The 23,622-nt window shown below is 47.6% G+C and overlaps 2 protein-coding genes and 1 long non-coding RNA gene across 3 annotated transcripts; all 3 read right to left on the reverse strand.

Moving 5' to 3' along the window:
- Nucleotides 1-1,572: 1,572 nt before the first annotated feature.
- Nucleotides 1,573-15,809, reverse strand: LOC310684890. The gene is made up of 2 exons (XR_014514933.1): nt 15,168-15,809; nt 1,573-1,951 (listed from the first exon to the last, which is right to left on the reverse strand). It is a non-coding gene; the product is annotated as an uncharacterized lncRNA (long non-coding RNA).
- Nucleotides 2,695-12,674, reverse strand: LOC310683506 (zinc finger protein 14-like; the record flags this gene model as incomplete). Its single annotated transcript, XM_083453439.1, has 5 exons — nt 12,555-12,674; nt 5,697-5,999; nt 4,566-4,692; nt 3,580-3,774; nt 2,695-2,813 (listed from the first exon to the last, which is right to left on the reverse strand). Exons 2-5 carry the CDS (start codon nt 5,907-5,909, stop codon nt 2,695-2,697), a joined length of 654 nt encoding a protein of 217 aa, XP_083309565.1. The 5' UTR covers nt 5,910-5,999; nt 12,555-12,674.
- A 71-nt stretch (nt 15,810-15,880) lies between the features above and the next one.
- Nucleotides 15,881-22,945, reverse strand: LOC310683562 (zinc finger protein with KRAB and SCAN domains 3-like; the record flags this gene model as incomplete). Its single annotated transcript, XM_083453496.1, has 7 exons — nt 22,905-22,945; nt 19,847-20,351; nt 19,574-19,655; nt 19,220-19,302; nt 18,099-18,225; nt 16,770-17,286; nt 15,881-15,905 (listed from the first exon to the last, which is right to left on the reverse strand). The coding sequence occupies exons 2-7, from the start codon at nt 20,258-20,260 to the stop codon at nt 15,881-15,883; spliced, it is 1,248 nt and encodes a 415-aa protein (XP_083309622.1). The 5' UTR covers nt 20,261-20,351; nt 22,905-22,945.
- Between the last annotated feature and the right edge of the window lie 677 nt (nt 22,946-23,622).

A 23,622-nucleotide genomic window follows, 5' to 3' on the forward strand; every position in this document is an offset into this window, starting at 1 on the left:
CCCACCGCCTTGGAAGGAGCTGCTTCCCCAAAGAGCAAGAAGGGGATTTACACCTCCTCCCAGTCGCGAGGCCTTCCTGCGCTTCTCCTCTGGAAGGATCCGGATTCAGTTCTGCATCCCGAGGCGTTTCTGTCTGGGGTATGGGCTGCCTCCTGGGGCGAAGCTGGATTCCCCCCTAGGGGCAAAGGACCTTCTGCTTGAGGGAGGGAGGGAGGGAGGGGAGCCCTGGATTCCCCTCTGTTTCTGTCTTGCAAGAAACATTGTATCCGCTGTTGCTACATTTTGTAGCGCGCTTCTTCTCTGCTTTCTGCTCTCGGTTTCTTGCGCTCAAGGAGTCGCGCAAAAGAGCCGAGCTCTCCTGGCGGATCTCGCGCTCCAGACACGGGGCTGCTGCTTCCTGACTTCGGATTGGCTGCCTGTCACTTTGGACGGCGCCGATTGGTCAATCCTGATGTTTCATTGAGGGGTTTCGGGACTCCATTGAAGGGTTTGCTAGCCTCTGGGCTGCAGATCACTAGGAGGGGAGTTTATATGTGGAGGGGGCCACTCAGGCTCGTCCTCCTGCGTGGATGTTTGGGATTTGGGGGTGTTTGGATGGCTTCTTCGTCCCCAGCTCTACCAACAGCTTGCTGGGTGAAAGGCCCGGAGGGGTCGCCTGAGGCCCCCCCCCCCAACAAGGCTGCTTTGTCTCTGCAAGGCCGTCCTCCGGGCGGTCCTTCTCCTCTTTTATTTCAACCCCTCATCCCCAGGGGCCTGAGAGCGGATCCCACCCCCTACCCCCTAGCAAAGGAACGGGTTTCAGATATATTTTTGATACAGCCTGTGGGGCTGGTGGGGGAACGTAAAGGAACACTCTTGCAGGCCCCACGGCCTCCTCCAGCACTGGAACAGCTACGCAGCGTTCCCGGGAAGGAGTCCTGGTGTTCTGGGACTGCCAGCTGCTCTCTTGTGAGCCCCCGGTCTAGCAGAGTAAAAGAGGAGAGGAGGGATCTGGCCATATTTCTACTAATTACAGATTAAGGAACGGAAGACGTATGAGAGGAGCAGCCCTCATACAGACATCCTGCCTCATCGCAAGACAGAGCAGAAAGAAAAAGTGCAATAGTACCAGAGATGGAATTCACAGAGACTGGATTCCTTCCTCACGGAACAGAGAGTAAACAAGAATCAGATGATCCTTGCAATGGGAGGAGTGAAATGCTAACAGAACGTGTGTCTTCTGCTTATAAATATGCTCTCACTGTCAAAGAGATCTTTCTGAATTTTAATCAGAATCTCCATTCCTGTTATATTTTAACCCACTGGTTCGGATCCCACCCTCCAGAGCAGGAGAAAACAAGGAGCCCCACCAATTTGCAGCTTGGAGGCTCTGGAAGAGGAAGCACTGTGAACCTCTCTACTCGTGACGTGAACCACCCTGGCATCTTCAGATCAAGGGCACTGCACAAATTTAATAGCTATAGAAATAATAAAGTACGTTACCTGCTTGTGTGGTAAGAATTTGCTTCTACGCCAGCGGTTTGTTACACATGTAAGGGAACATCTGAAAAAAAAACACGGAACCAAGAGAAGGAGAGCAAACTCAGAGTCCTGCAGGGACCCAGTTTATTCAAACTATTGCAATAGGACAGCCTTGCCATCCAGTTCTTCAGCAGAAGGGCTGGTTTGAAAAGGCTGCCAGGAGGCATATTAGAAGAAAGCTTATATACACAGCACACAAAGACTCATAAAATGCCACAACACTCTTCCACTTGAATGAAGAAACACCACAGGTCATGGGACGCATGGCTCAATGTGGATATCGACTCCTCTGAAATTACCTTGGGGTGTCCCAGAGTGCCCAGGTCATTTGGGTCTCATATGTCTCACTTTGACACCATACCCATGGCAACCAGGACTTCCATGGGACTGTTGATTTTCCTATTCCCTATCTTAGTTCCTCTGAAATTACCTTGGGGTGTCCCAGAGTGCCCAGGTCATTTGGGTCTCATATGTTGCACCGTTCCCTTGGCAACCAGGCCCACGGGGGGGGGGGCTGTTGATGTTCCTAGTCCCTATCTTAGTTCTCCCCAAAACGTGTCAAATACCTTTGAGGAGAGGTGTGAGTTCTCACACGGATGCTAGCTCAACACAGATCTCTTTCCCAAAACATCATCTGCCCTTCTAGGGTCTGAAAAGGCTGGAAGCGGTAGGAAAATTACACATGACAACTTTACAGGAGGGTGGAATGAGGGTTACAAAATGCAGGCATACAAAAGTCAAGCCTAATGCATCCTATCTAAAAGGCTGGATGCAATTAATACTAGGACACTTTGATCAAACTCTATAATATCTAATATTCAATCAACTATCACATTTTTTACACCAAGTCCTTCCTAGGAAAGTTCAGCATGGACAGCAACCTCATCAGTGTCGCCCAATCACTGTTGTCCCTCTGTCCAGGCATGACCTGAAGAAGGAATTCAACACCTTGGCCAAGGACTTGAAAGTCACAGCTCTGGGTACGTAGTAGGTATTAATATGGGGCACCAGATGTGGCAAAGAACCCAGCTGCAACCATTACCTCATATGAACTAAAGTCTCCTCCAATTAAATCTGTACACAGCCACTACTGTAGTTTGCCCCACTGTGAGTTCTTTGATGGCCAACAAGAGGGGCCCTGTGGCTGAAGCTCTTTCCGCATGCTTGCCACTGTTAGGGTTTCTCCCCTGTATGAATTCTCTGATGGGACATGACACTATCCATTTTTCTGAAGCTCTTTCCACACTCGTAACTGATAGGGTTTTTCTCATGGATTAACTCTTTGATGGGCCCTAAGATGGCATTTTGGAGTAAAGCTCTTTCCACACTAAAAGCACTGATTAGGTTACTCCCTTGTATGAATTCTTTGATGGGAAGTGAGATTGGTGCTCCGGGTGAATCTCTTTCCACATTCCAAGCACTTATATGGCTTCTCCCCTGTATGAATTCTTTGATGGACACTTAGCTGGTAGCTGTGACTGAATCTCTTTCCACATTCCAAGCAGTGATATGGTTTCTCCCCTGTATGAATTCTTTGATGGGTAGTGAAACTCTCTCTTCGACTGAAGCTCTTGTCACATTCTTGGCACTGATAGGGTTTCTCTGTTGTATGAATTAATTGATGGGACATAAGGTGGCCTTTTTGAATGAAGCTTTTTCCACACTCCCAGCACTGATAAGGTTTCTCCCCTGTATGACTTCTCTGATGGACAGTGAAAGTCTCCTTTGTTCTGAAGCTCCTTCCACACTCCTGGCACTGGTAGGGTTTCTCTCCTGTATGAATTCTTTGGTGGGAAGTTAATCTGTCCTTTTTTCTGAAGCTCTGCCCACAATCTTGGCACTGATAAGGTTTTTCCCTTGTATGAATTCTCTGATGGACAGTAAGCTTGTATCTTTGACGGAACCTCTTTCCACATTCCACGCACTGATAGGGTTTCTCCCCTGTATGAATTCTTTGATGAATTGTGAGATGGGAGCTCTGAGTGAAGCTCTTTCCACATTCCAAACATTTATAGGGTTTCTCCCCTGTATGAATAAGTTGATGAACAGTAAGCTGGCCTCGGTATCTGAATCTCTTTGCACATTCCAAGCACTGATGGGGTTTCTTCTCAAGGAGATTTCTTTGATGGGAAGTGGAAGGGGAGCTCTGCCTGAAGCTCTTGCCACAGTCTGAACCCTGATATGGCTCCTCCACTGTGTGGATTTCGTTGTGGTCTCCCTCGTTCTTCATCTCCAAATCATCACCACCTGCAACTAAGTGGCAAACAGATTAGAGCCTCAGGAATAACAACAACAACAACAACAACAACAACAATTTATTATTTATACCCGAGCCACTCTGGGTGGTTTCCAACAAAGATTAAAAATACATTAAAATGTGAGACATTAGAAAATTTCCCTAAACAGGGCTGCCTTCAGATGTCTTCTAAATGTCACATAGTTGTTTATCTCCTTGACATTTGATGGGAGGGCGTGGGCTTATCACAGTGCAGGAACCACCAGCAGGCCCTTGGCACTGGACTTCAGTATCTGGGCAGAACGATGGGGGTGGAGACGCTCCTTCAGGTATAGTGGGCCGAGGTCATTTAGGGCTTTCAAGGTCAGCACCAACTCTTTGAGTTGTGCTCGGAAACGTACTGGGAGCCAATGTAGGTCTTTCAGGACTGGTGTTATGTGGTCTCAGCGGCCGCCCCCAGTCACCAGTCTGGCTGCCGCATTCTGGATTAATTGCAGTTTCTGGGTCACCTTCAAAGGTTGCCCCATGGACAGCACATAGCAGTAGTCCATGCAGGAGATAACCAGAGCATGCACCACTCTGGCAACCACCTGGCTGGTCTTCATGCTTTGAAAAGGCAGGGCCGGAGGAAGAATATTGACAGGCAAAGCAGTCAACAGTCTTCCATCCAAGGCTGGCTGTGGGAGTGTTAGCATCCCAGGTGCTGTGGGTGGCGCTGTTGAACCCCCTTCCAAAAATCAGAGGTTCCTCCCATAGAGAGATGTCTTGAATTACAAAGAAGATAGGATGATCCAAGAGGAAGCCTTACCAAGAGAGTCCAAGATCCGACGATTCTCCTCCATGACTTCCTTATGCAGAGCTCTCTGGTCAGGATCCAGCAACGCCCACTCCTCGTCTGTGAAATGGACAGCCACATCTTCAAAGCACACTGGACCCTAAAAGAAAAAGAAAAAGGTTGTCCTCTTAGACCAAATAAAGGTGAACTGTTACACTTTGTTGTCTTCTGCCTCTTAATTGATGTCCTGTTTTAATGGGAATCTTTTTCTGCGCATTTTATGGATGCATATTTTGTTGGGCTAATGGAATTATTCATTGTGTACAGTGGTGCCTCTGGTTGCGAATGGGATTCGCTCTGGAGGCCGTTTGCAACCGGAAACTACTGCAACCCGAAGTGTCTGTTCTGCGCATGCGTGTGGGGCGGTCTACCACTTCTGCGTAACTTGAGAAACCCGGAAGTACCCCGGTCTGGTACTTCTGGTTTTCCGCGTTCGTAACCGGAAGGTAACATAACCTGATGGCAACGTAGCCAAAGGCACCACTGTATTTTAACGAGGGGTATTCAGAACCTGGTGTTTGTTGGTGTGTCTCCCCCTGAGTGTGGGTGTCCAATCTCACCCGTCTGGAGCTGAGAGCAGCACCCACTCCTCAGGACTTCAAAGAAGACAGACATTCGAAAACGCATGCAGAACAGGAGACAGAACAAAGGGAACGGAAGTGATAGGAACTGTCTTCCGTTCTCACGCTTCCAAGCATGGAATGTAAACATAGGACATGTGATCTAACACTCACACATCCAGCGACGGGAGAAGGAAACTATGAACAGTGTTCTTCAAATCATTCTTCAGATCATGTGCACAAACATTCCCGTTTTCCACATGGAAGGACCCCCTTCCTTCTGTCCCTCTGTGCTGTTCTGGCCGGGTGGGGAGGACCCTCCTGAAGCCCTATAGACATCTTCAATGTGCGCAGGGGAATGAGAGGGGGAAAGCCCCACTGTGGGACTGATGGGGTGAATCCTGGCCACTCTTTGGTATGCGGTGTGAACTGCTTAGAAGGCTCTTTGAGCCTTCAACCTCCTTCCTGGGCGGTTCCTCCCACCATTCCTCTGTGTCCCCCAGTCCATGACATCCTCTCTCCCCACATGGCCCCTTCCTCCTACCTGCTCTGGTTTGAGTCGGCTGCAAACCTCTCGGGGTCCTTTGGCCTCCTGGTAGCAGAACTGCCTCAACTGCTGGCTCTGCACCTCTGAGCAGAGGGTGTCCTCCTCACCCAGGATCTTCTGCACGGAGTTTTCCCAGAATCCCCCACTGCTCCCCGTTTCCATGGCATGGCCTCTTCCTGCTTCAGGGCCAGCTGAGTCTTGCTCATCCATCTGGGCTCTCCGGAAGTCTCCAGGGATCGGAAGGAGTCCCTACGTCTTCTGCCAAGTTCTGCCTGTCCTAATGAGAGGTTTTGGCAAATCCTAAAAAGCAAATACATTTTTCTGATATAAAATTGATACACAGTAAGGAGGAGAAAAGGGTTCCCTGGGCAAGCATGGAGAAGTATTGGCAGGAATCACAGCCCAGACTCAGAGTTTCTTTTTTAAAGGAGAAAGAATGAAGTCAGAATTGACAAGTGAGTCATTTGTACCAAGTGTAATTTGTACTCAAGGCAAGAGTGGGGGTCCCTCCCCCCCCAAACGCCAGGGCACATTTATTTCCAGTGCCTGTCTCCTTTTCCAGAACGTGGAATCTCCCCTGTTCTCAAGACAGACTACTGGGGTGGGGTCCCTTTTTCCTTTGTCCTGAGGGCCAGATCCTGACCTGACCAAAGGACAGCTCTCGAAAGCAAGAAAAGTAGGACTGCCCTGCATTCTGTGATTGTAAGTGGCTTTAAGTTCTTTTCAGTATTGTGTTTTAATCTTGTAATCTGCCTTGGGAACGGAGGGTGAAAGATGGGATGGGGATGATGATGATGGTGAAGGTGTTACATAGCTTAACCCCCCCCCAGCCCCACTTGCTTGGAGGTTCTTTGGCATCCAGCATGGTCCCTCAGGTGGCCTCGGGGCCTGGCAGTGCCCACTTGAAGCTCCAGCCACCATCCCTTTGGCACAGAGAGGATGTGGCCATGGGGCTTCCTGCTCCGGATCCCATGGGATGGTTGCAAGGTCCTCTGTGTGGACTGCCCTGGAAGACGGCTCCGAAACTGGCCCCTAATGGCTGGATTCCCCTTTTTATTTGTGGCATATTCATCCCACCTTTTTCTCCAATCCATGTGTCTGCCCCTCCTCATTGAATATCCATTTACCGTATTTTTTGCTCTATAACGCTCACTTTGTTCCTCCTAGAAAGAAAGGGGAAATGTCTGTGCGTGTTATGGAGCGAATGCCTACGTATGGTGGGGGGATCAGCTGCAGTCGTGAGCAGAGGATCCATGGTTCCCCTTCCTTCCCTCCTCCGTAGCTCGCTTTGCTCACTTTGAAACAGCAAAGCGGGAGAAGAGCCACCTAGTGGGGAGAAGAGAAGGACAGAGAGCCTGGTTACAAAGCGTGGATCCACATGGATCCTCAAGATTTTTGCACTGGGTCACCCTAAATTCACCATCAGATCACATAGCATGTCCATGGCTACAGCTTGCACCAAAAAAATCACGCACCCACTGTTGCTTGGGGCCACAGTGGTGCAAAAACATGGTTACAAAGCGTGGATCCACATGGATCCTCAGGATTTTTGCATTGGGCTACCCCAAACTCACCGTCAGATCACATGTCTGTGGCCACAGCATGAACCACAAAAATCATACATCCACTTTTTCGTTTAGAATATTTTGTTCCCTTGTTTTCCTCCTCTAAAAACTATGTGCGTGTTATGGTCAGATGCGTGTTATAGAGCGAAAAATACAGTATGTCATTTAAATTCTACTGGATACTTGCAGAAATGGGGGGAGTGAAGAAGGAGACGAGGGGATAAATTCGGGAGAAGAGAGTGAAAAGGAAAAGACAGACAACAAAGAACAGGAGCTTTAACTTAGATTAGATAAAGACTTATTTGCATATAAGTGATGGCTTTAAAAGTTCTATCTTGGAATGTGAATGGGCTCAATAACAAAAAGAAAAGGAATCAGACTGCGCATATACTTCTAAAAAAGAATCTTGATTTAATTTGTCTTCAAGAGACGCATGTAACGAGAAAACATAAGAGTAGTTTGAGTAATAGGAGATTAGGGCTGGAGTTTGTGACATCAGACAGGGTTAAGAAAAGAGGAGTGGTACTATATATAAAGGAAAAACTTGACCCAAAAATATTATACAAAGATGAACAAGGGAGAATAATAGTAGTACAAATTACGTTTCAAGGGGTAAAAATAATTGTCGTTGAAATATATGCTCCGAATGACAAAAAATCAACTTTCTTTTCAGAACTATGAAATAAACTATTAGAATGGATGGATCAAAAAATGATATTGATGGGTGACTTTAATGGAGTGGTATCACCTGACCTAGATAGATCAGCAAAACAGTTAAAGAGAAAGGAAGGCAAGCTACCCAAAACTTTTTTTGAAATGGTCAACAATATGGGAATAATTGATGCTTGGAGATTTAAAAACCCGTGTGTAAAACAATATACCTTTTTCTCAAACCCGAACCAGAGTTGGGGGAGAAAAGATAGTATTTGGGTTTCGAAGGAATTGACACAGAGTCTAATCAAATCTGAAATTCTCCCACAAACTATATCGGATCATAACCCAGTATTTATGGAGATAAAGGGTCAGGATGTTAGAGCATCCAGATGGAGAATGAATGAATATTTATTTAATGACCAAAAGGTAGTAAATAAGGCAAAGGAAACATTCAAAGAATATCTTAAATGGAACCGAAATAAAGGGACAGCCGTAGAGACGGTTTGGGACGCGGGAAAGGCAGTAATGAGGGGCTTCTCAATTCAGAAAAATAGTCACTTAAGAAAAGAAAAAGAGAAAAGAAAAGAGGAGATCCTACTGCAGCTTATGGAGAATGAAAGACAATTGACTACAAAACCAGGAGAGGAGACAATAAAACAAAATATAAAGATATTACAAGCCCAGTATTCTATGATAGTAAATCAGGAGATTGAATGGAAAATTAAAATGATGAAACAAAAACGCTTTGAGTCAGCTAATAAAATAGGGAAATACCTGGCGTGGCAATTAAGAGAAAGGAAAAAACAAAACATGATCTGTAAGATAAGAGATGGAGAAAGGATAGTAGAAGAGCCAAAAGAAATAAAAAGGATATTCCAAAGATATTACAAAGACCTATATAAAAGAGAGAAGGAACAGGATTCTGAAATAGAAACCTATTTGGGAAAACATCACTTACAACAGATCACAACAGAAGAAAATGAAATCTTAAACCAGAAGATTACAGAAGATGAGATAAAGAAGGCAATAAAAAAAATGAAAAGTGGAAAAGCACCGGGGCCGGATGGCCTACCGGCCAAATATTACAAAATGTTAAGCGACCAATTGATACCAATTCTAGGGGAAGTTATGAATAAAATCTTAGAAGAGGGAACGATCCCGAACACCTGGAAGGAAGCCTATATCACATAAATGCCTAAAAAAGAGGTAGACGCTTTAGAAGTGAAGAATTACAGACCGATTTCACTTTTAAATAACGATTATAAATTGTTCGCGGATATAATGGCTGAAAGGTTAAAAAAAGTTTTGATTAGTAGAATTCACAAAGACCAAATGGGCTTCCTACCAGGGAGACAACTGAAGGATAACGTGAGAAATGTGATAGATATTATTGAATACTTGAAAAATAGAATAGACAAGCAGGCGGCCTTGATATTTATCGATGCCGAAAAGGCATTCGACAATGTTTCTTTGTGCTTCCTGACTGAAAACCTAAAAAAGATGGGAATGGGAGAAAGATTTAGAAAGGGCATTGAAGCTATCTATTCTGAGCAAAAAGCAAAACTTGTAATAAATAACACCACATCGGAATATTTTGATATATCTAAAGGGACTAGACAAGGTTGCCCCCTGTCTCCTTTATTGTTTACAACAGTGCTAGAAGTACTTATTAAGAACCTGAGGGAAACAACAGAGGTTAAAGGAGTCAAGGTGGGCATTAATGAATACAATATTAAAGCCTTTGCGGATGACATTGTACTAACATTGGAAGTTCCAAAAGATAATGTGGAAAAGGCTCTAAAAAAATTGGAAGAATTTGGTGCTGTGGCTGGATTTAAAGTGAATATGAATAAGACTAAAATGTTGACCAAAAATTTAAGTAAAGAAGACAATATAGACCTAGAACAAAGGACAGGAATTAAGATAGTAAAGAAGGTGAAATATCTTGGAGTGTGGATCACAACCAAGAATATCAATCTCTACAAGGACAACTACGAGGTCACCTGGAGGGGCATTAAGAAAGATCTAGAAATTTGGGAGAGAATGAAATTATCCTTCCTGGGGAGGATAGCGGTTGTTAAAATGCACATACTACCCAGAATGCTTTTTCTGTTTCAAACTATACCTATACTTAAAGGGTTAAAACAGTGTAAAGAGTGGCAAAGAGCCTTAGCGAGATACATCTGGCAGGGAAAAAGACCGCGAATAAAAATGAAAATATTGGTAGACAAAAAAGAGAGGGGGGGCTTCTCCCTACTGGATTTAAGCATATACTATGAAGCGGCATGCCTATTGTGGCTTAAAGACTGGATAAGATTGGAAAATAGAGACATCTTGGACTTGGAGGGCTTCGACAATAGGTTCGGGTGGCATGCGTACTTATGGTACGGAAAGGTGAAGGCACATAGAAGCTTCCTGAACCATGTTTTCAGAGGACCAATATTTCAAGCATGGGAGAGAAATAAAAACTTGCTGGAAAGGAAGACACCTTGGTGGATCTCGCCAATAGAGGTCCTAACGGTTAAAAAAACCAATATGGGAGGGAAGAATGCCACCTATGAAGAACTTATACGGAAAACTGATCAAGGCATTAAACTCAGACCATATGAAGAGATCAAAAATTCATTTACTGGGTGGATACAATACCACCAGGTAAATGATTTGTTGAAAGAAGATAAAAAGAACCTAGGGTTTGAAGATAAAAAATCTAAATTTAGTATAGAAATCATAGAAGGTAAAAATAAAATATTGGCTAAGATATATGATATTTTACTGGAGTGGTACACAAAAGACGAGGAGGTGAAGGAGGCTATGACTAAATGGGCAGTGGATATTGGGTATAATATTGAGTTTGAGAAGTGGCTGGAATTGTGGAACATCAATATGAAGTTTACGGCGTGTACGGTACTAAAGGAAAATCTATGGAAAATGATATATAGATGGTACCATACACCAGTGAAGTTAGCCAAAATCTATAGGCTGAAAAATAAGAAATGTTGGAAATGTGGAGAGGCAGAGGGAGACCTCTACCACATGTGGTGGGCATGCAGTAAGGCGAAGGGCTTTTGGGAAATGATTTACAATGAACTTTAAAAAAATTTCAAATATATTTTTCCCAAAAAGCCTGAAGCCTTTCTGTTAGGAATGATGGGTAAAGAAATTAAAAAAGAAGATAAGATACTATTCTTATATGCCACTACAGCCGCAAGAATCTTGCTAGCGCAAAACTGGAAAACAGAAGTTATACCCAGTATAAGTGATTGGCAGGTTAAGTTGATAAATTATGCCGAGCTCGCTAGAATAACAGGAAGACTAAGGGATCAAGACGAACAGAAATTTCATGACAATTGGAATAAATATTTGATTTATCTTGGAACTAATTTTCAGACGACACTGGCGGGCCTGAATTAACTCTAACAGTAAATGATACAGGATTAAAACGATAAAATACATGAATACAATTTTATCTGATACTTACCAAAAGTGTGGAAGGAAGTCTATGGCTCGGCGGAGCCTAAAAGAATTTTGTGTTGTATTTTTGATTTGTTGATTTGATGTGATACGCGCAAGTTATGGTATAAATTTTGTATTTGTTCTTATGTATAAATGAGCAATATTAATAAAAATTTACTTGCAAAAAATAAATAAATTCTACTGGATATTGATCCAGAGCAGAACTCTCACATATAGTTAGCAGAGTAAAAAGTCAAACACATTGCAGGATTCCCCAAAAATAGATCAGAGGCAATTATATATTTCATCCAGCAGAGCTTTACTGCTAGCCAAGGCAAACGAGCATAACGGTCACAAATCCAACACATCCAGGATTGGCACTGCCCAGTTGCAGCAGAAGTGCAGAGTGTTTGAGGACCGGGACATTCGCAGGGAAGCCAAAATGCTGGTTGACAAAGCTATTGCACTACCAACCTTGCTGTCTGCTTGTGAAACATGGACCACTTATAAAGGCCATCTCCAACTCCTCAAAAGATTCCATCAACGGTGTCCCCAAAATATTTTACACATCACTTGGGAAGACAGGAGAACTAATGCCAGTGTACTGGAAGACGCAAAGATCACCAGTGTTGAAGCAATGATTCTTCAACATCAACTTCGCTGGACTGGTCATGTTGTGCAGATGCCTGATGATCGTCTTCCAAAGCAACTACTCTATTCCAAACTTAAAAATGGAAAGCATAAAGCTGGTGGTCAAAAGAGGATGAAAGATCGTCTCAAGGCAAATCTTTACAAAGTAGTATTAACACCGACAACTGGGAAACACTGGCCTGCGAGCGCCCCAGTTGGAGAACAGCCTTGACCAAAGGCTCGAACTCGAACTCAGGACGCAAGGGGAAATGTGCTAAGCGGAAGGCACACTTGGCAAATCCACACCGGGATCGGCTCCAGCCCGGAAACCAAAGTCCCCACTGTGGAAGGACGTGTGGATCCAGAACTGGCCCCCGCAGTCACTTACGGACTCACTGTTCAAACCGTGTTCGTGGAAGACCATCTTACTCGGCTACCAGGGATCGCCCAAGAAGAAGAATATAAACTCCCCCCCCCCCGCCCCTCCCTGGCCGCCCTGGGACTTGCCCCCTTCTCCCCCCTGCGCCCTATGGGGAAGAGAGAGGAGACTTACAAGATCCCAAAGGTGCCACCGACGCAGCTCCTGCGAAGGAGACGAAAACCTCCCCCGGGAAGAGAGGAAATGGGGGGGGAGGGAATTTCCTCGGGAGGACCTCGTCCTCCCCCCCTTATTTCCTGTCCTCTCTAGGAATGCAGCTCAGTTCCTTTTAACCCTTGCAAGGCGGAGCACGTCAAACGCACATCCTCTCTATTCCGGAGCCCGGGAGGAGCCTCGGACTTTGCAGACGCGTCGAGGCGCCTTATTTGCGGAGACCGAAATGAATCCACAGGGGGCGGGAGACCCAGGACGCCCAAAGGGGGAAGAGAAAGGAGACTCGCCGGATCCCCGAAGGCGCCCCCGAGGCAGCACTTGCGGAGCAGAGAGACCACAGCCCCCCCCCCCTTGCAGGAAGGGATGGGGAGGAAGGGTCTCTGGCTCTGGGGGACGTGGCCCCCTTTATTCCCAGTCCTCTCTCGGAATCCAGCCCAGCTCCTTTGAACCCTGGGCGAGCCGGGCTCCTCCCCCCTCCCTCTGCAAAGCAGGAGCCCCGGGCATCGCAGCCCCAAGGGGGGTCGTATTTGCATCCCTCCCACCGTCACCAAAACGTCACGCCATGGTCACAAAAGAGGAGTGGTTGTCATGCATAAAGGAGAAAGTGCCCCCCCCCCCGTCATCCCAGCTCCCACCGCCTTGGAAGGAGCTGCTTCCCCAAAGAGCAAGACCGGGATTCACACCTCCCCCCAGTCGCGAGGCCTTCCTGCGCTTCTCCTCTGGAAGGATCCGGATTCCTGTCTGGGGTATGGGCTGCCTCCTGGGGCGAAGCTGGATTCCCCCCTAGGGGCAAAGGACCTTCTGCTTGAGGGAGGGAGGGAGGGAGGGAGGGGAGCCCTGGATTCCCCTCTGTTTCTGTCTTGCAAGAAACATTGTATCCGCTGTTGCTACATTTTGTAGCGCGCTTCTTCCCCGCTTTCTGCTCTCGGTTTCTTGCGCTCAAGGAGTCGCGCAAAAGAGCCGAGCTCTCCTGGCGGATCGCGCGCTCCAGACACGGGGCTGCTGCTTCCTGACTTCGGATTGGCTGCCTGTCACTTTGGACGGCGCCGATTGGTCAATCCTGATGTTTCATTGAGGGGTTCGGGACTCCATTGAAGGGTTTACAAGCCTCTGGGCTGCAGAACGGGGAGGGGGGTTTCTATGGGTGGGGCCCACTCACGCTCGTCGTCCTGCGTGGGTGAATGGGATTTGGGGGTGTTTGGATGGCTTCTTAGTCCCCGGCTCTGCCAACAGCTTGCGGGGTGAAAGGCCCGGAGGGGTCGCCTGAGGTCCCCGCCCAACAAGGCTGCTTTGTTGTCCTGCAATGGGCCAGGAGTGTCTCTGCCAGGCCGTCCTCCGGGCGGTCCTTCCCCTCTTATATTTCAACCCCTCATCCCCAGGGGCCTGAGAGTGGATCCCACCCCCTACCCCCTAGCAAAGGAACGGGTTTCAGATATATTTTTGATACAGCCTGTGGGGCTGGTGGGGGAACGTAAAGGAACACTCTTGCAGGCCCCACGGCCTCCTCCAGCACTGGAACAGCTACGCAGCGTTCCCGGGAAGGAGTCCTGGTGTTCTGGGACTGCCAGCTGCTCTCTTGTGAGCACCCGGTCTAGCAGAGTAAAAGAGGAGAGGAGGGATCTGGCCATATTTCTACTAATTACAGATTAAAGAACGGAAGACGTATGAGAGGAGCAGCTCTCATACAGACATCCTGTCTCGTCGCAAGACAGAGCAGAAAGAAAAAGTGCAATAGTACCAGAGACGGAATTCACACAGACTGGATTCCTTCCTCACAGAACAGAGAGTAAACAAGAATCAGGTGATCCTTGCAATGGGAGGAGTGAAATGCTAACGGAACGCGTGTCTTCTGCTTATAAATATGCTCTTACTGGCAGAAAGTTCTTTCTGAAGTTTAATAGGAATCTTCATTCCTGTTATCTTGAAGCCGTTGGTTCGGATCCCACCCTCCAGAGCAGGAGAAAACAAGGAGCCCCACCAATTTGCAGCTTGGAGACTCTGGAAGAGGAAGCTCTGTGAACCTCTCTACTCGTGACGTGAACCACCCTGGCATCTTCAGATCAAGGGCACTGCACAAATTTAATAGCTATAGAAATAATAAAGTACGTTACCTGCTTGTGTGGTAAGAATTTGCTTCTACGCCAGCGGTTTGTTACACATGTAAGGGAACATCTGAAATAAAAACACGGAACCAAGAGAAGGAGAGCCAACTCAGAGTCCTGCAGGGACCCAGTTTATTCAAACTATTGCAATAGGACAGCCTTGCCATCCAGTTCTTCAGCAGCAGGGCTGGTTTGAAAAGGCTGCCAGGAGGCACATTAGAAGAAAGCTTATATACACAGCACACAAAGACTCATAAAATGTCACAACACTCTTCCACTTGAATCAAGAACGGTCACAGGTCATGGGACGCGTGGCTCAATGCGGATAGCGACTCCTCTGAAATTACCTTGGGGTGTCCCAGAGTGCCCAGGTCATTTGGGTCTCATATGTTGCAGCGTTCCCTTGGCAACCAGGCCCACGGTGGGGCTGTTGATGTTCCTCATCCCTATCTTAGTTCTCATTTCCCAAAACGTGTCAAAGACCTTTGAGGAGAGGTGTGAGTTCTCACACGGATGCTAGCTCAACACAGATCTCTTTCCCAAAACATCATCTGCCCTTCTAGGGTCTGAAAAGGATGGAAGCGGTAGGAAACTTACACAGGACAACTTTACAGGAGGGTGGAATGAGGGTTACAAAATGCAGGCATACAAAAGTCAAGCCTAATGCATCCTATCTAAAAGGCTGGATGCACTTAATACTAGGACACTTTGATCAAAATCTATAATATCTAATATTCAATCAACTATCACATTTTTTACACCAAGTCCTTCGTAGGAAAGTTCAGCATGGACAGCAACCTCATCAGTGTCGCCCAATCACTGTTGTCCCTCTGTCCAGGCATGACCTGAAGACGGAATTCAACACCTTGGCCAAGGACTTGAAAGTCACAGCTCTGGGTACGTAGTAGGTATTAATATGGGGCACCAGATGTGGCAAAGAACCCAGCTGCAACCATTACCTCATATGAACTAAAGTCTCCTCCAATTAAATCTGTACACAGCCACTACTGTAGTTTGCCCCACTGTGAGTTCTTTGATGGCCAACAAGACGGGCCCTGTGGCTGAAGCTCTTTCCACATGCTTGCCACTGTTAGGGTTTCTCCCCTGTATGAATTCTCTGATTCTCTGATCACTATCCATTTTTCTGAAGCTCTTTCCACACTCTTGTAACTGATAGGGTTTTTCTCATGGATTAACTCTTTGATGGGCCCTAAGATGGCATTTTGGAGTAAAGCTCTTTCCATACTAAAAGCACTGATAAGGTTACTCCCTTGTATGAATTCTTTGATGGGTTGTGAGACTGGTGCTCCGGGTGAATCTCTTTCCACATTCCAAGCACTGATATGGCTTCTCCCCTGTATGAATTTTTTGATGGACACTTAGCTGGTAGCTGTGACTGAAGCTCTTTCCACACTCCAATCAGTGATAGGGTTTCTCCCGTGTATGAATTCTTTGATGGGAAGTGAAATTGTCCTTTCGACTGAAGCTCTTTCCACATTCCAAACACTGATAAGGTTTCTCTCCTGTATGAATTATTCTATGGGAAGTGAGATTGCTGCCCCTAATGAAGCTCTTTCCACATTCCAAACATTTATAGGGTTTCTCCCCTGTATGAATTCTCTGATGGTCAGTAAGCTGCCTTCTGAGAATAAATCTCTTTCCACATTCCAAGCAGTGATATGGTTTCTCCCCTGTATGAATTTTTTGATGGGAAGTGAAACTCTCTCTTCGACTGAAGCTCTTGTCACATTCTTGGCACTGATAGGGTTTCTCTGTTGTATGAATTATTTGATGGGACCTAAGCTGGCCTTTTTGAACGAAGCTTTTTCCACACTCCCAGCACTGATAAGGTTTCTCCCCTGTATGAATTCTTTGGTGGGAAGTGAAAGTTTCCTTTGTTCTGAAGCTCTTTCCACACTCCTGGCACTGGTAGGGTTTCTCCCCTGTATGAATTCTTTGGTGGGAAGTGAAACTGTCCTTTCGAATGAAGCTCTTTCCACATTCCAAGCACTGATAAGGTTTTTCCCTTGTATGAATTCTCTGATGGACCATAAGCTTGGATCTCTGACGGAACCTCTTTCCACATTCCACGCACTGATAGGGTTTCTCCCCTGTATGGATCCTTTGATGGGAAGTGAGATGGGAGCTCTGAGTGAAGCTCTTTCCACATTCCAAACATTTATAGGGTTTCTCCCCTGTATGAATATTTTGATGGACACTTAGTTGGTAGCTGTGACTGAAGCTCTTTCCACATTCCAAGCACTGATGGGGTTTCTCCCCTGTATGAATTCTTTGATGAGTTGTGAGATGGGAGCTCTGAGTGAAGCTCTTTCCACATTCCAAACATTTATAGGGTTTCTCCCCTGTATGAATAAGTTGATGAACAGTAAGCTGGCCTCGGTGTCTGAAACTCTTTCCACATTCCAAGCACTGATGGGATTTCTTCTCAAGGAGATTTATTTGATGGGAAGTGGAAGGGGAGCTCTGCCTGAAGCTCTCGCCACAGTCAGAATCCTGATATGGCTCCTCCACTGTGTGGATTTCGTTGTGGTCTCCCTCGTTCTTCATCTCCAATTCATCACCACCTGCAACTAAGTGGCAAACAGATTAGAGCCTCAGGAATAATAATAATAATAATAATAATAATAATAATAATAATAATAATTTATTATTTATCCCCCAGCCACTCTGGGTGGCTTCCAACAAAGATTAAAAATACATTAAAATGTGAGACATTAGAAAACTTCCCTAAACAGGGCTGCCTTCAGATGTCTTCTAAATGTCACATAGTTGTTTATCTCCTTGACATTTGATGGGAGGGCGTTCCACAGGGTGGGCTTATCACAGTGAAGGAACCACCAGCAGGCCCTTGGCACTGGACTTCAGTATCTGGGCAGAACGATGGGGGTGGAGACACTCCTTCAGGTATAGTGGGCCAAGGTCATTTAGGGCTTTCAAGGTCAGCACCAACTCTTTGAGTTGTGCTCGGAAACGTACTGGGAGCCAATGTAGGTCTTTCAGGACTGGTGTTATGTGGTCTCAGCGGCCGCCCCCAGTCACCAGTCTGGCTGCCGCATTCTGGATTAATTGCATTTTCTGGGTCACCTTCAAAGGTTGCCCCATGGAGAGTGCATAGCAGTAGTCCATGCAGGAGATAACCAGAGCATGCACCACTCTGGCAACCACCTGGCTGGGCTTCATGCTTTGAAAAGGCAGGGTTGGAGGAAGAATATTGACAGGGAAAGCAGTCAACAGTCTTCCATCCAAGGCTGGCTGTGGGAGTGTTAACATCCCAGGTGCTGTGGGTGGCGCTGTTGAGCCCCATCGAAAAATCAGAGGTTCCTCCCATAGAGAGATGTCTTGAATTACAAAGCAGATAGGATGATCCAATAGGGAGCCTTACCGAGAGAGTCCAAGATCCCACGATTCTCCTCCATGACTTCCTTATGGAGAGCTCTCTGGTCAGGATCCAGCAACGCCCACTCCTCGTCTGTGAAATGGACAGCTACATCTTCAAAGCACACTGGACCCTAAAAGGAAAAGGTTGTCCTCTTAGACCAAATAAAGGTGAACTGTTACACTTTGTTGTCTTCTGCCTCTTAATTGATGTCCTGTTTTAATGGGAATCTTTTTCTGCCCATTTTATGGATGCATATTTTGTTGGCCTAATTAATTATTCATTGTGTACAGTGGTGCCTCTGGTTGCGAACGGGATTCGTTCCGGAGGCCGTTTGCAACTGGAAACTACTGCAACCCGAAGTGCCTGATCTGCGCATGCGTGCGGGGCGGTCTACCACTTCTGCGTAACTTGAGAAACCCGGAAGTACCCCGGTCTGGTACTTCTGGTTTTCCGTGTTCGTAACCGGAAGGTAACATAAGCTGATGGCAACGTAGCCAAAGGCACCACTGTATTTTAACGAGGGGTATTCAGAACCTGGTGTTTGTTGGTGTGTCTCCCCCTGAGTGTGGATGTCCAATCTCACCCTGAAGCTGAGAGCAGCACCCACTCCTCCGGACTTCAAAGAAGACAGACATTCGAAAACGCATGCAGAACAGGAGACAGAACCAAGGGAACGGAAGTGAGAGGAACTGTCTTCCGTTCTCACGCTTCCAAGCATGGAATGTAAACATAGGACATGTGATCTAACACTCACACATCCAGCGACGGGAGAAGGAAACTATGAACAGTGTTCTTCAAGTCATTCTTCAGATCATGTGCACAAACATTCCCGTTTTCCACATGGAAGGACCCCCTTCCTTCTGTCCCTCTGTGCTCTTCTGGCCGGGTGGGGAGGACCCTCCTGAAGCCCTATAGACACTTTCAAGTTGCGCAGGGGAACAAGAGGGGGAAAGCCCCACTGTGGGACTGATGGGGTGAATCCTGGCCACTCTTTGGTATGGGGTGTGAACTGCTTAGAAGGCTCTTTGAGCCTTCAACCTCCTTCCTTGGCGGTTCCTCCCACCATTCCTCTGTGTCCACCAGTCCATGACATCCTCTCTCCCCACATGGCCCCTTCCTCCTACCTGCTCTGGGTCCACAGGGGCAGCTTCCCCTCCGCCACCAAGAAAAGATGGACAAGCAGGTCTTGCTGGCATCGTTCCGTCTCCTGCGAGAGAAGAAGGTGAGTGGGAAGCCAAGAGCGCATGCTTCACTCCGAAGGAAAACTACAGGTGCGCCTTCAGACAAGTAGGAGTTGCCATGTAAACGTGGACGTTTGTACCCATTTCACATACTAGAGTGCAAAAACACATCTCTCTTTCTCTGGACTCTGGGTCCCCTGTGACGCCCCCCCCCCCCCAATTATTAAACGAGTTCACAGATTAGCTTCAAAATCCACAAAATGTGACGAAACAGAGAAAGAACTCCTTCCTCCTTACCCAGAGGCCTCTCTCTGGAGTCCATGAGAGTCTTCTCTGCCTCAGAGGAATCCAGACCCATTTCTGCTAACACATCCTTCCCCTGAAAGAGCAACAAGGATTCAAAAAGGTAGATTAGAAATGGAATGGCTTAGGACACAAACAATTTAGGGATGTCCGATATCATTCATTGGATGCATTCCAAAAAAGGATGGGCCATTAGGAAATGATTTGGGAATCCTCTCCCTCCTCTTTGGAGCCCCTTGGGAGTATCCAGAGGAAAGTCTCTCTCACCTGCTGCTCTGCCTGCTTCCTCTCCTCTGCCTGACTCAGGAGGAAACCTTCGGCCAGGGCCACCGCCTGGGAACTGGTCTCCGCTCCACATTCCCTCACCCAGCTCTCCATCTCCGGAGGAAGGACAGCCAGGAACTGCTCCAAGATCACCAGGTCCAGCATCTCAGCTTTCGTGTGTGTTTCTGGCTTTAGCCATTCATAGCAAAGGTGGTAGAGTTGGCTGCAAACCTCTCGGGGTCCTTTGGCCTCCTGGAAGCAGAACTGACTGAGCTGCTGGCTCTGCACCTCTGAGCAAAGGGTGTCCTCCTCACCCAGGATCTTCTGCATGGAGTTCTCCCAGAATTCTCCACCGCTCCCCGTTTCCATGGCATGGCCTCTTCCTGCTTCAGGGCCAGCTGAGTCTTGCTCATCCATCTGGGCTCTCTGGAAGTCTCCAAGAGATCGGAAGGAGTCCCTAGGTCTTCTGCCAAGTTCTGCCTGTCCTAATGAGAGGTTTTGGCAAATCCTAAAAAGCAAATACATTTTTCTGATATAAAATTGATACACAGTAAGGAGGAGAAAAGGGTTCCCTGGGCAAGCATGGAGAGGTATTGGCAGGAATCACAGCCCAGACTCAGAGTTTCTTTTTTAAAAGAGAAAGAATGAAGTCAGAATTGACAAGTGAGTCATTTGTACCAAGTGTAATTTGGACTCAAGGCAAGAGTGGGGGTCCCTCCCCCCCCCCCAATGCCAGGGCACATTTCTTTCCAGCGCCTGTCTCCTTTTCCAGGACGTGGAATCTCCCCTGTTCTCAAGACAGACTACTGGGGTGGGGTCCCTTTTTCCTTTGTTCTGAGGGCCAGATCCTGACCTGACCAAAGGACAGCTCTCGAAAGCAAGAAAAGTAGGACTGCCCTTCATTCTGTGATTGCAAGTGGCTTTAAGTTCTTTTCAGTATTGTGTTTTAATCTTGTAATCTGCCTTGGGAACGGAGGGTGAAAGATGGGATGGGGGTGATGATGATGGTGAAGGTGTTACATAGCTTAACCCCCCCCCCCCAGCCCCACTTGCTTGGAGGTTCTTTGGCATCCAGCATGGTCCCTCAGGTGGCCTCAGGGCCTGGCAGTGCCCACTTGAAGCTCCAGCCACCGTCCCTTTGGCACAGAGAGGATGTGGCCATGGGGCTTCCTGCTCCGGATCCCATGGGATGGTTGCAAGGTCCTCTGTGTGGAACTGCCCTGGAAGACGGCTCCGAAACTGGCCCCTAAGGGCTGGATTCCCCTTTTTATTTGTGGCATATTCATCCCACCTTTTTCTCCAATCCATGGGTCTGCCCCTCCTCATTGAATATCCATTTACCATATTTTTTGCTCCATAACGCTCACTTTTTTCCTCCTAGAAAGTCAGGGGAAATGTCTGTGCGTGTTATGGAGCGAATGCCTGCGGATGGCGGGGGGATCAGCTGCAGTCGTGAGCAAAGGATCCATGGTTCCCCTTCCTTCCCTCCTCCGTAGCTCGCTTTGCTCGCTTTGAAACAGCATAGCGGGAGAAGAGCCGCTGAGTGGGGAGAAGAGAGGGACAGAGAGCCTGGTTACAAAGCTCGGATCCACATGGATCCTCAGGATTTTTGCACTGGGTCACCCCAAATTCACCATCAGATCACATAGCATGTCCATGGCTACAGCTTGCACCAAAAAAATCACGCACCCACTGTTGCTTGGGGCCGCAGTGGTGCAAAAACGTGGTTACAAAGCGTGGATCCACATGGATCCTCAGGATTTTTGCATTGGGCTACCCCAAACTCACCGTCAGATCACATGTCTGTGGCCACAGCATGAACCACAAAGATCATACATCCACTGTTTCGTTTAGAATATTTTTTTTCTTGTTTTCCTCCTCTAAAAACTATGTGCGTGTTATGGTCGGATGCGTGTTATAGAGCGAAAAATATGGTATGTCATTTAAATTCTACTGGATATTGATCCAGAGCAGAACTCTCACATATAGTTAGCAGAGTAAAAAGTCAAACACATTGCAGGATTCCCAAAAAATAGATCAGTGGCAATTATATATTTCATCCAGCAGAGCTTTACTGCTAGCCAAGGGAAATGAGCATAACAGTCACAAATCCAACACATCCAGGATTGGCACTGCCCAGTTGCAGCAGAAGTGCAGAGTGTTTGAGGACCGGGACATTCGCAGGGAAGCCAAAATGCTTGTTGACAAAGCTATTGCACTACCAACCTTGCTGTATGCTTGTGAAACATGGACCACTTATAAAGGCCATCTCCAACTCCTGAAAAGATTCCATCAACGGTGTCCCCAAAATATTTTACACATCACTTGGGAAGACAGGAGAACTAATGCCAGTGTCCTGGAAGACGCAAAGATCACGAGTGTTGAAGCAATGATTCTTCAACATCAACTTCTCTGGATTGGTCATGTTGTGCAGATGCCTGATGATCGTCTTCCAAAGCAACTACTCTATTCCAAACTTAAAAATGGAAAGCATAAAGCTGGTGGTCAAAAGAGGATGAAAGATCGTCTCAAGGCAAATCTTTACAAAGTAGTATTAACACCGACAACTGGGAAACACTGGCCTGCGAGCGCCCCAGTTGGAGAACAGCCTTGACCAAAGGCTCGAACTTGAACTCAGGACGCAAGGGGAAATGTGCTAAGCGGAAGGCACACTTGGCAAATCCACACCATGATCGGCTCCAGCCCGGAAACCAAAGTCCCCACTGTGGAAGGACGTGTGGATCCAGAACTGGCCTCCACAGTCAGTGGCGTAGCATGGGGCTGCAAGGGGGGCCGGCCGCACCGGGCGCAACATCTGGGGGTAGGGTTAGGGGGCGCAAATCCACGGGTTAGGGTGTGCAAATTACTTGCCTTGCTACGCTAAGCCACTGTCCACAGTCACTTAGGGACTCACTGTTCAAACCGTGTTCGTGGAAGACCATCTTACTCGGCTACCAGGGATCGCCCAAGAAGAAGAATATAAACTCCCCCCCCCCGCCCCGCCCTGGGACTTGCCCCCTTCTCCCCCCTGCGCCCTATGGGGAAGAGAGAGGAGACTTACAAGATCCCAAAGGTGCCACCGACGCAGCTCCTGCAAAGGAGACGAAACCCGCCCCCCCCCCGAGAAGAGAGGAAATGGGGGGGCGGGAGGGGGCCTCGTCCTCCCCCCCTTATTTCCTGTCCTCTCTAGGAATGCAGCTCAGTTCCTTTTAACTCCTACCTTGCAGACGCGTCGAGGCGCCTTATTTGCGGAGACCGAAATGAATCCAAAGGGGGCGGGAGACCCAGGACGCCCAAAGGGGGAAGAGAAAGGAGACTCACCGGATCCCCGAAGGCGCCCCCGAGGCAGCACTTGCGGAGCAGAGAGACCACAGCCCCCCCCCCTTGCAGGAAGGGACGGGGAGGAAGGGTCTTTGGCTCTGGGGGACGTGGCCCCCTTTATTCCCAGTCCTCTCTCGGAATCCAGCCCAGTTCCTTTGAACCCTGGGCGAGCCGGGCTCCTCCCCCCTCCCTCTGCAAAGCAGGAGCCCCGGGCATCGCAGCCCCAAGGGGGGTCGTATTTGCATCCCTCCCACCGTCACCAAAACGTCACGCCATGGTCACAAAAGAGGAGTGGTTGTCATGCATAAAGGAGAAAGTGCCCCCCCCCCCGTCATCCCAGCTCCCACCGCCTTGGAAGGAGCTGCTTCCCCAAAGAGCAAGACCGGGATTCACACCTCCCCCCAGTCGCGAGGCCTTCCTGCGCTTCTCCTCTGGAAGGATCCGGATTCCTGTCTGGG

This window comes from Podarcis tiliguerta (genome assembly GCF_965153285.1).
Source record: "Podarcis tiliguerta genome assembly, chromosome: 8".
NCBI classification, from domain to species: Eukaryota; Metazoa; Chordata; class Lepidosauria; order Squamata; family Lacertidae; genus Podarcis; species Podarcis tiliguerta.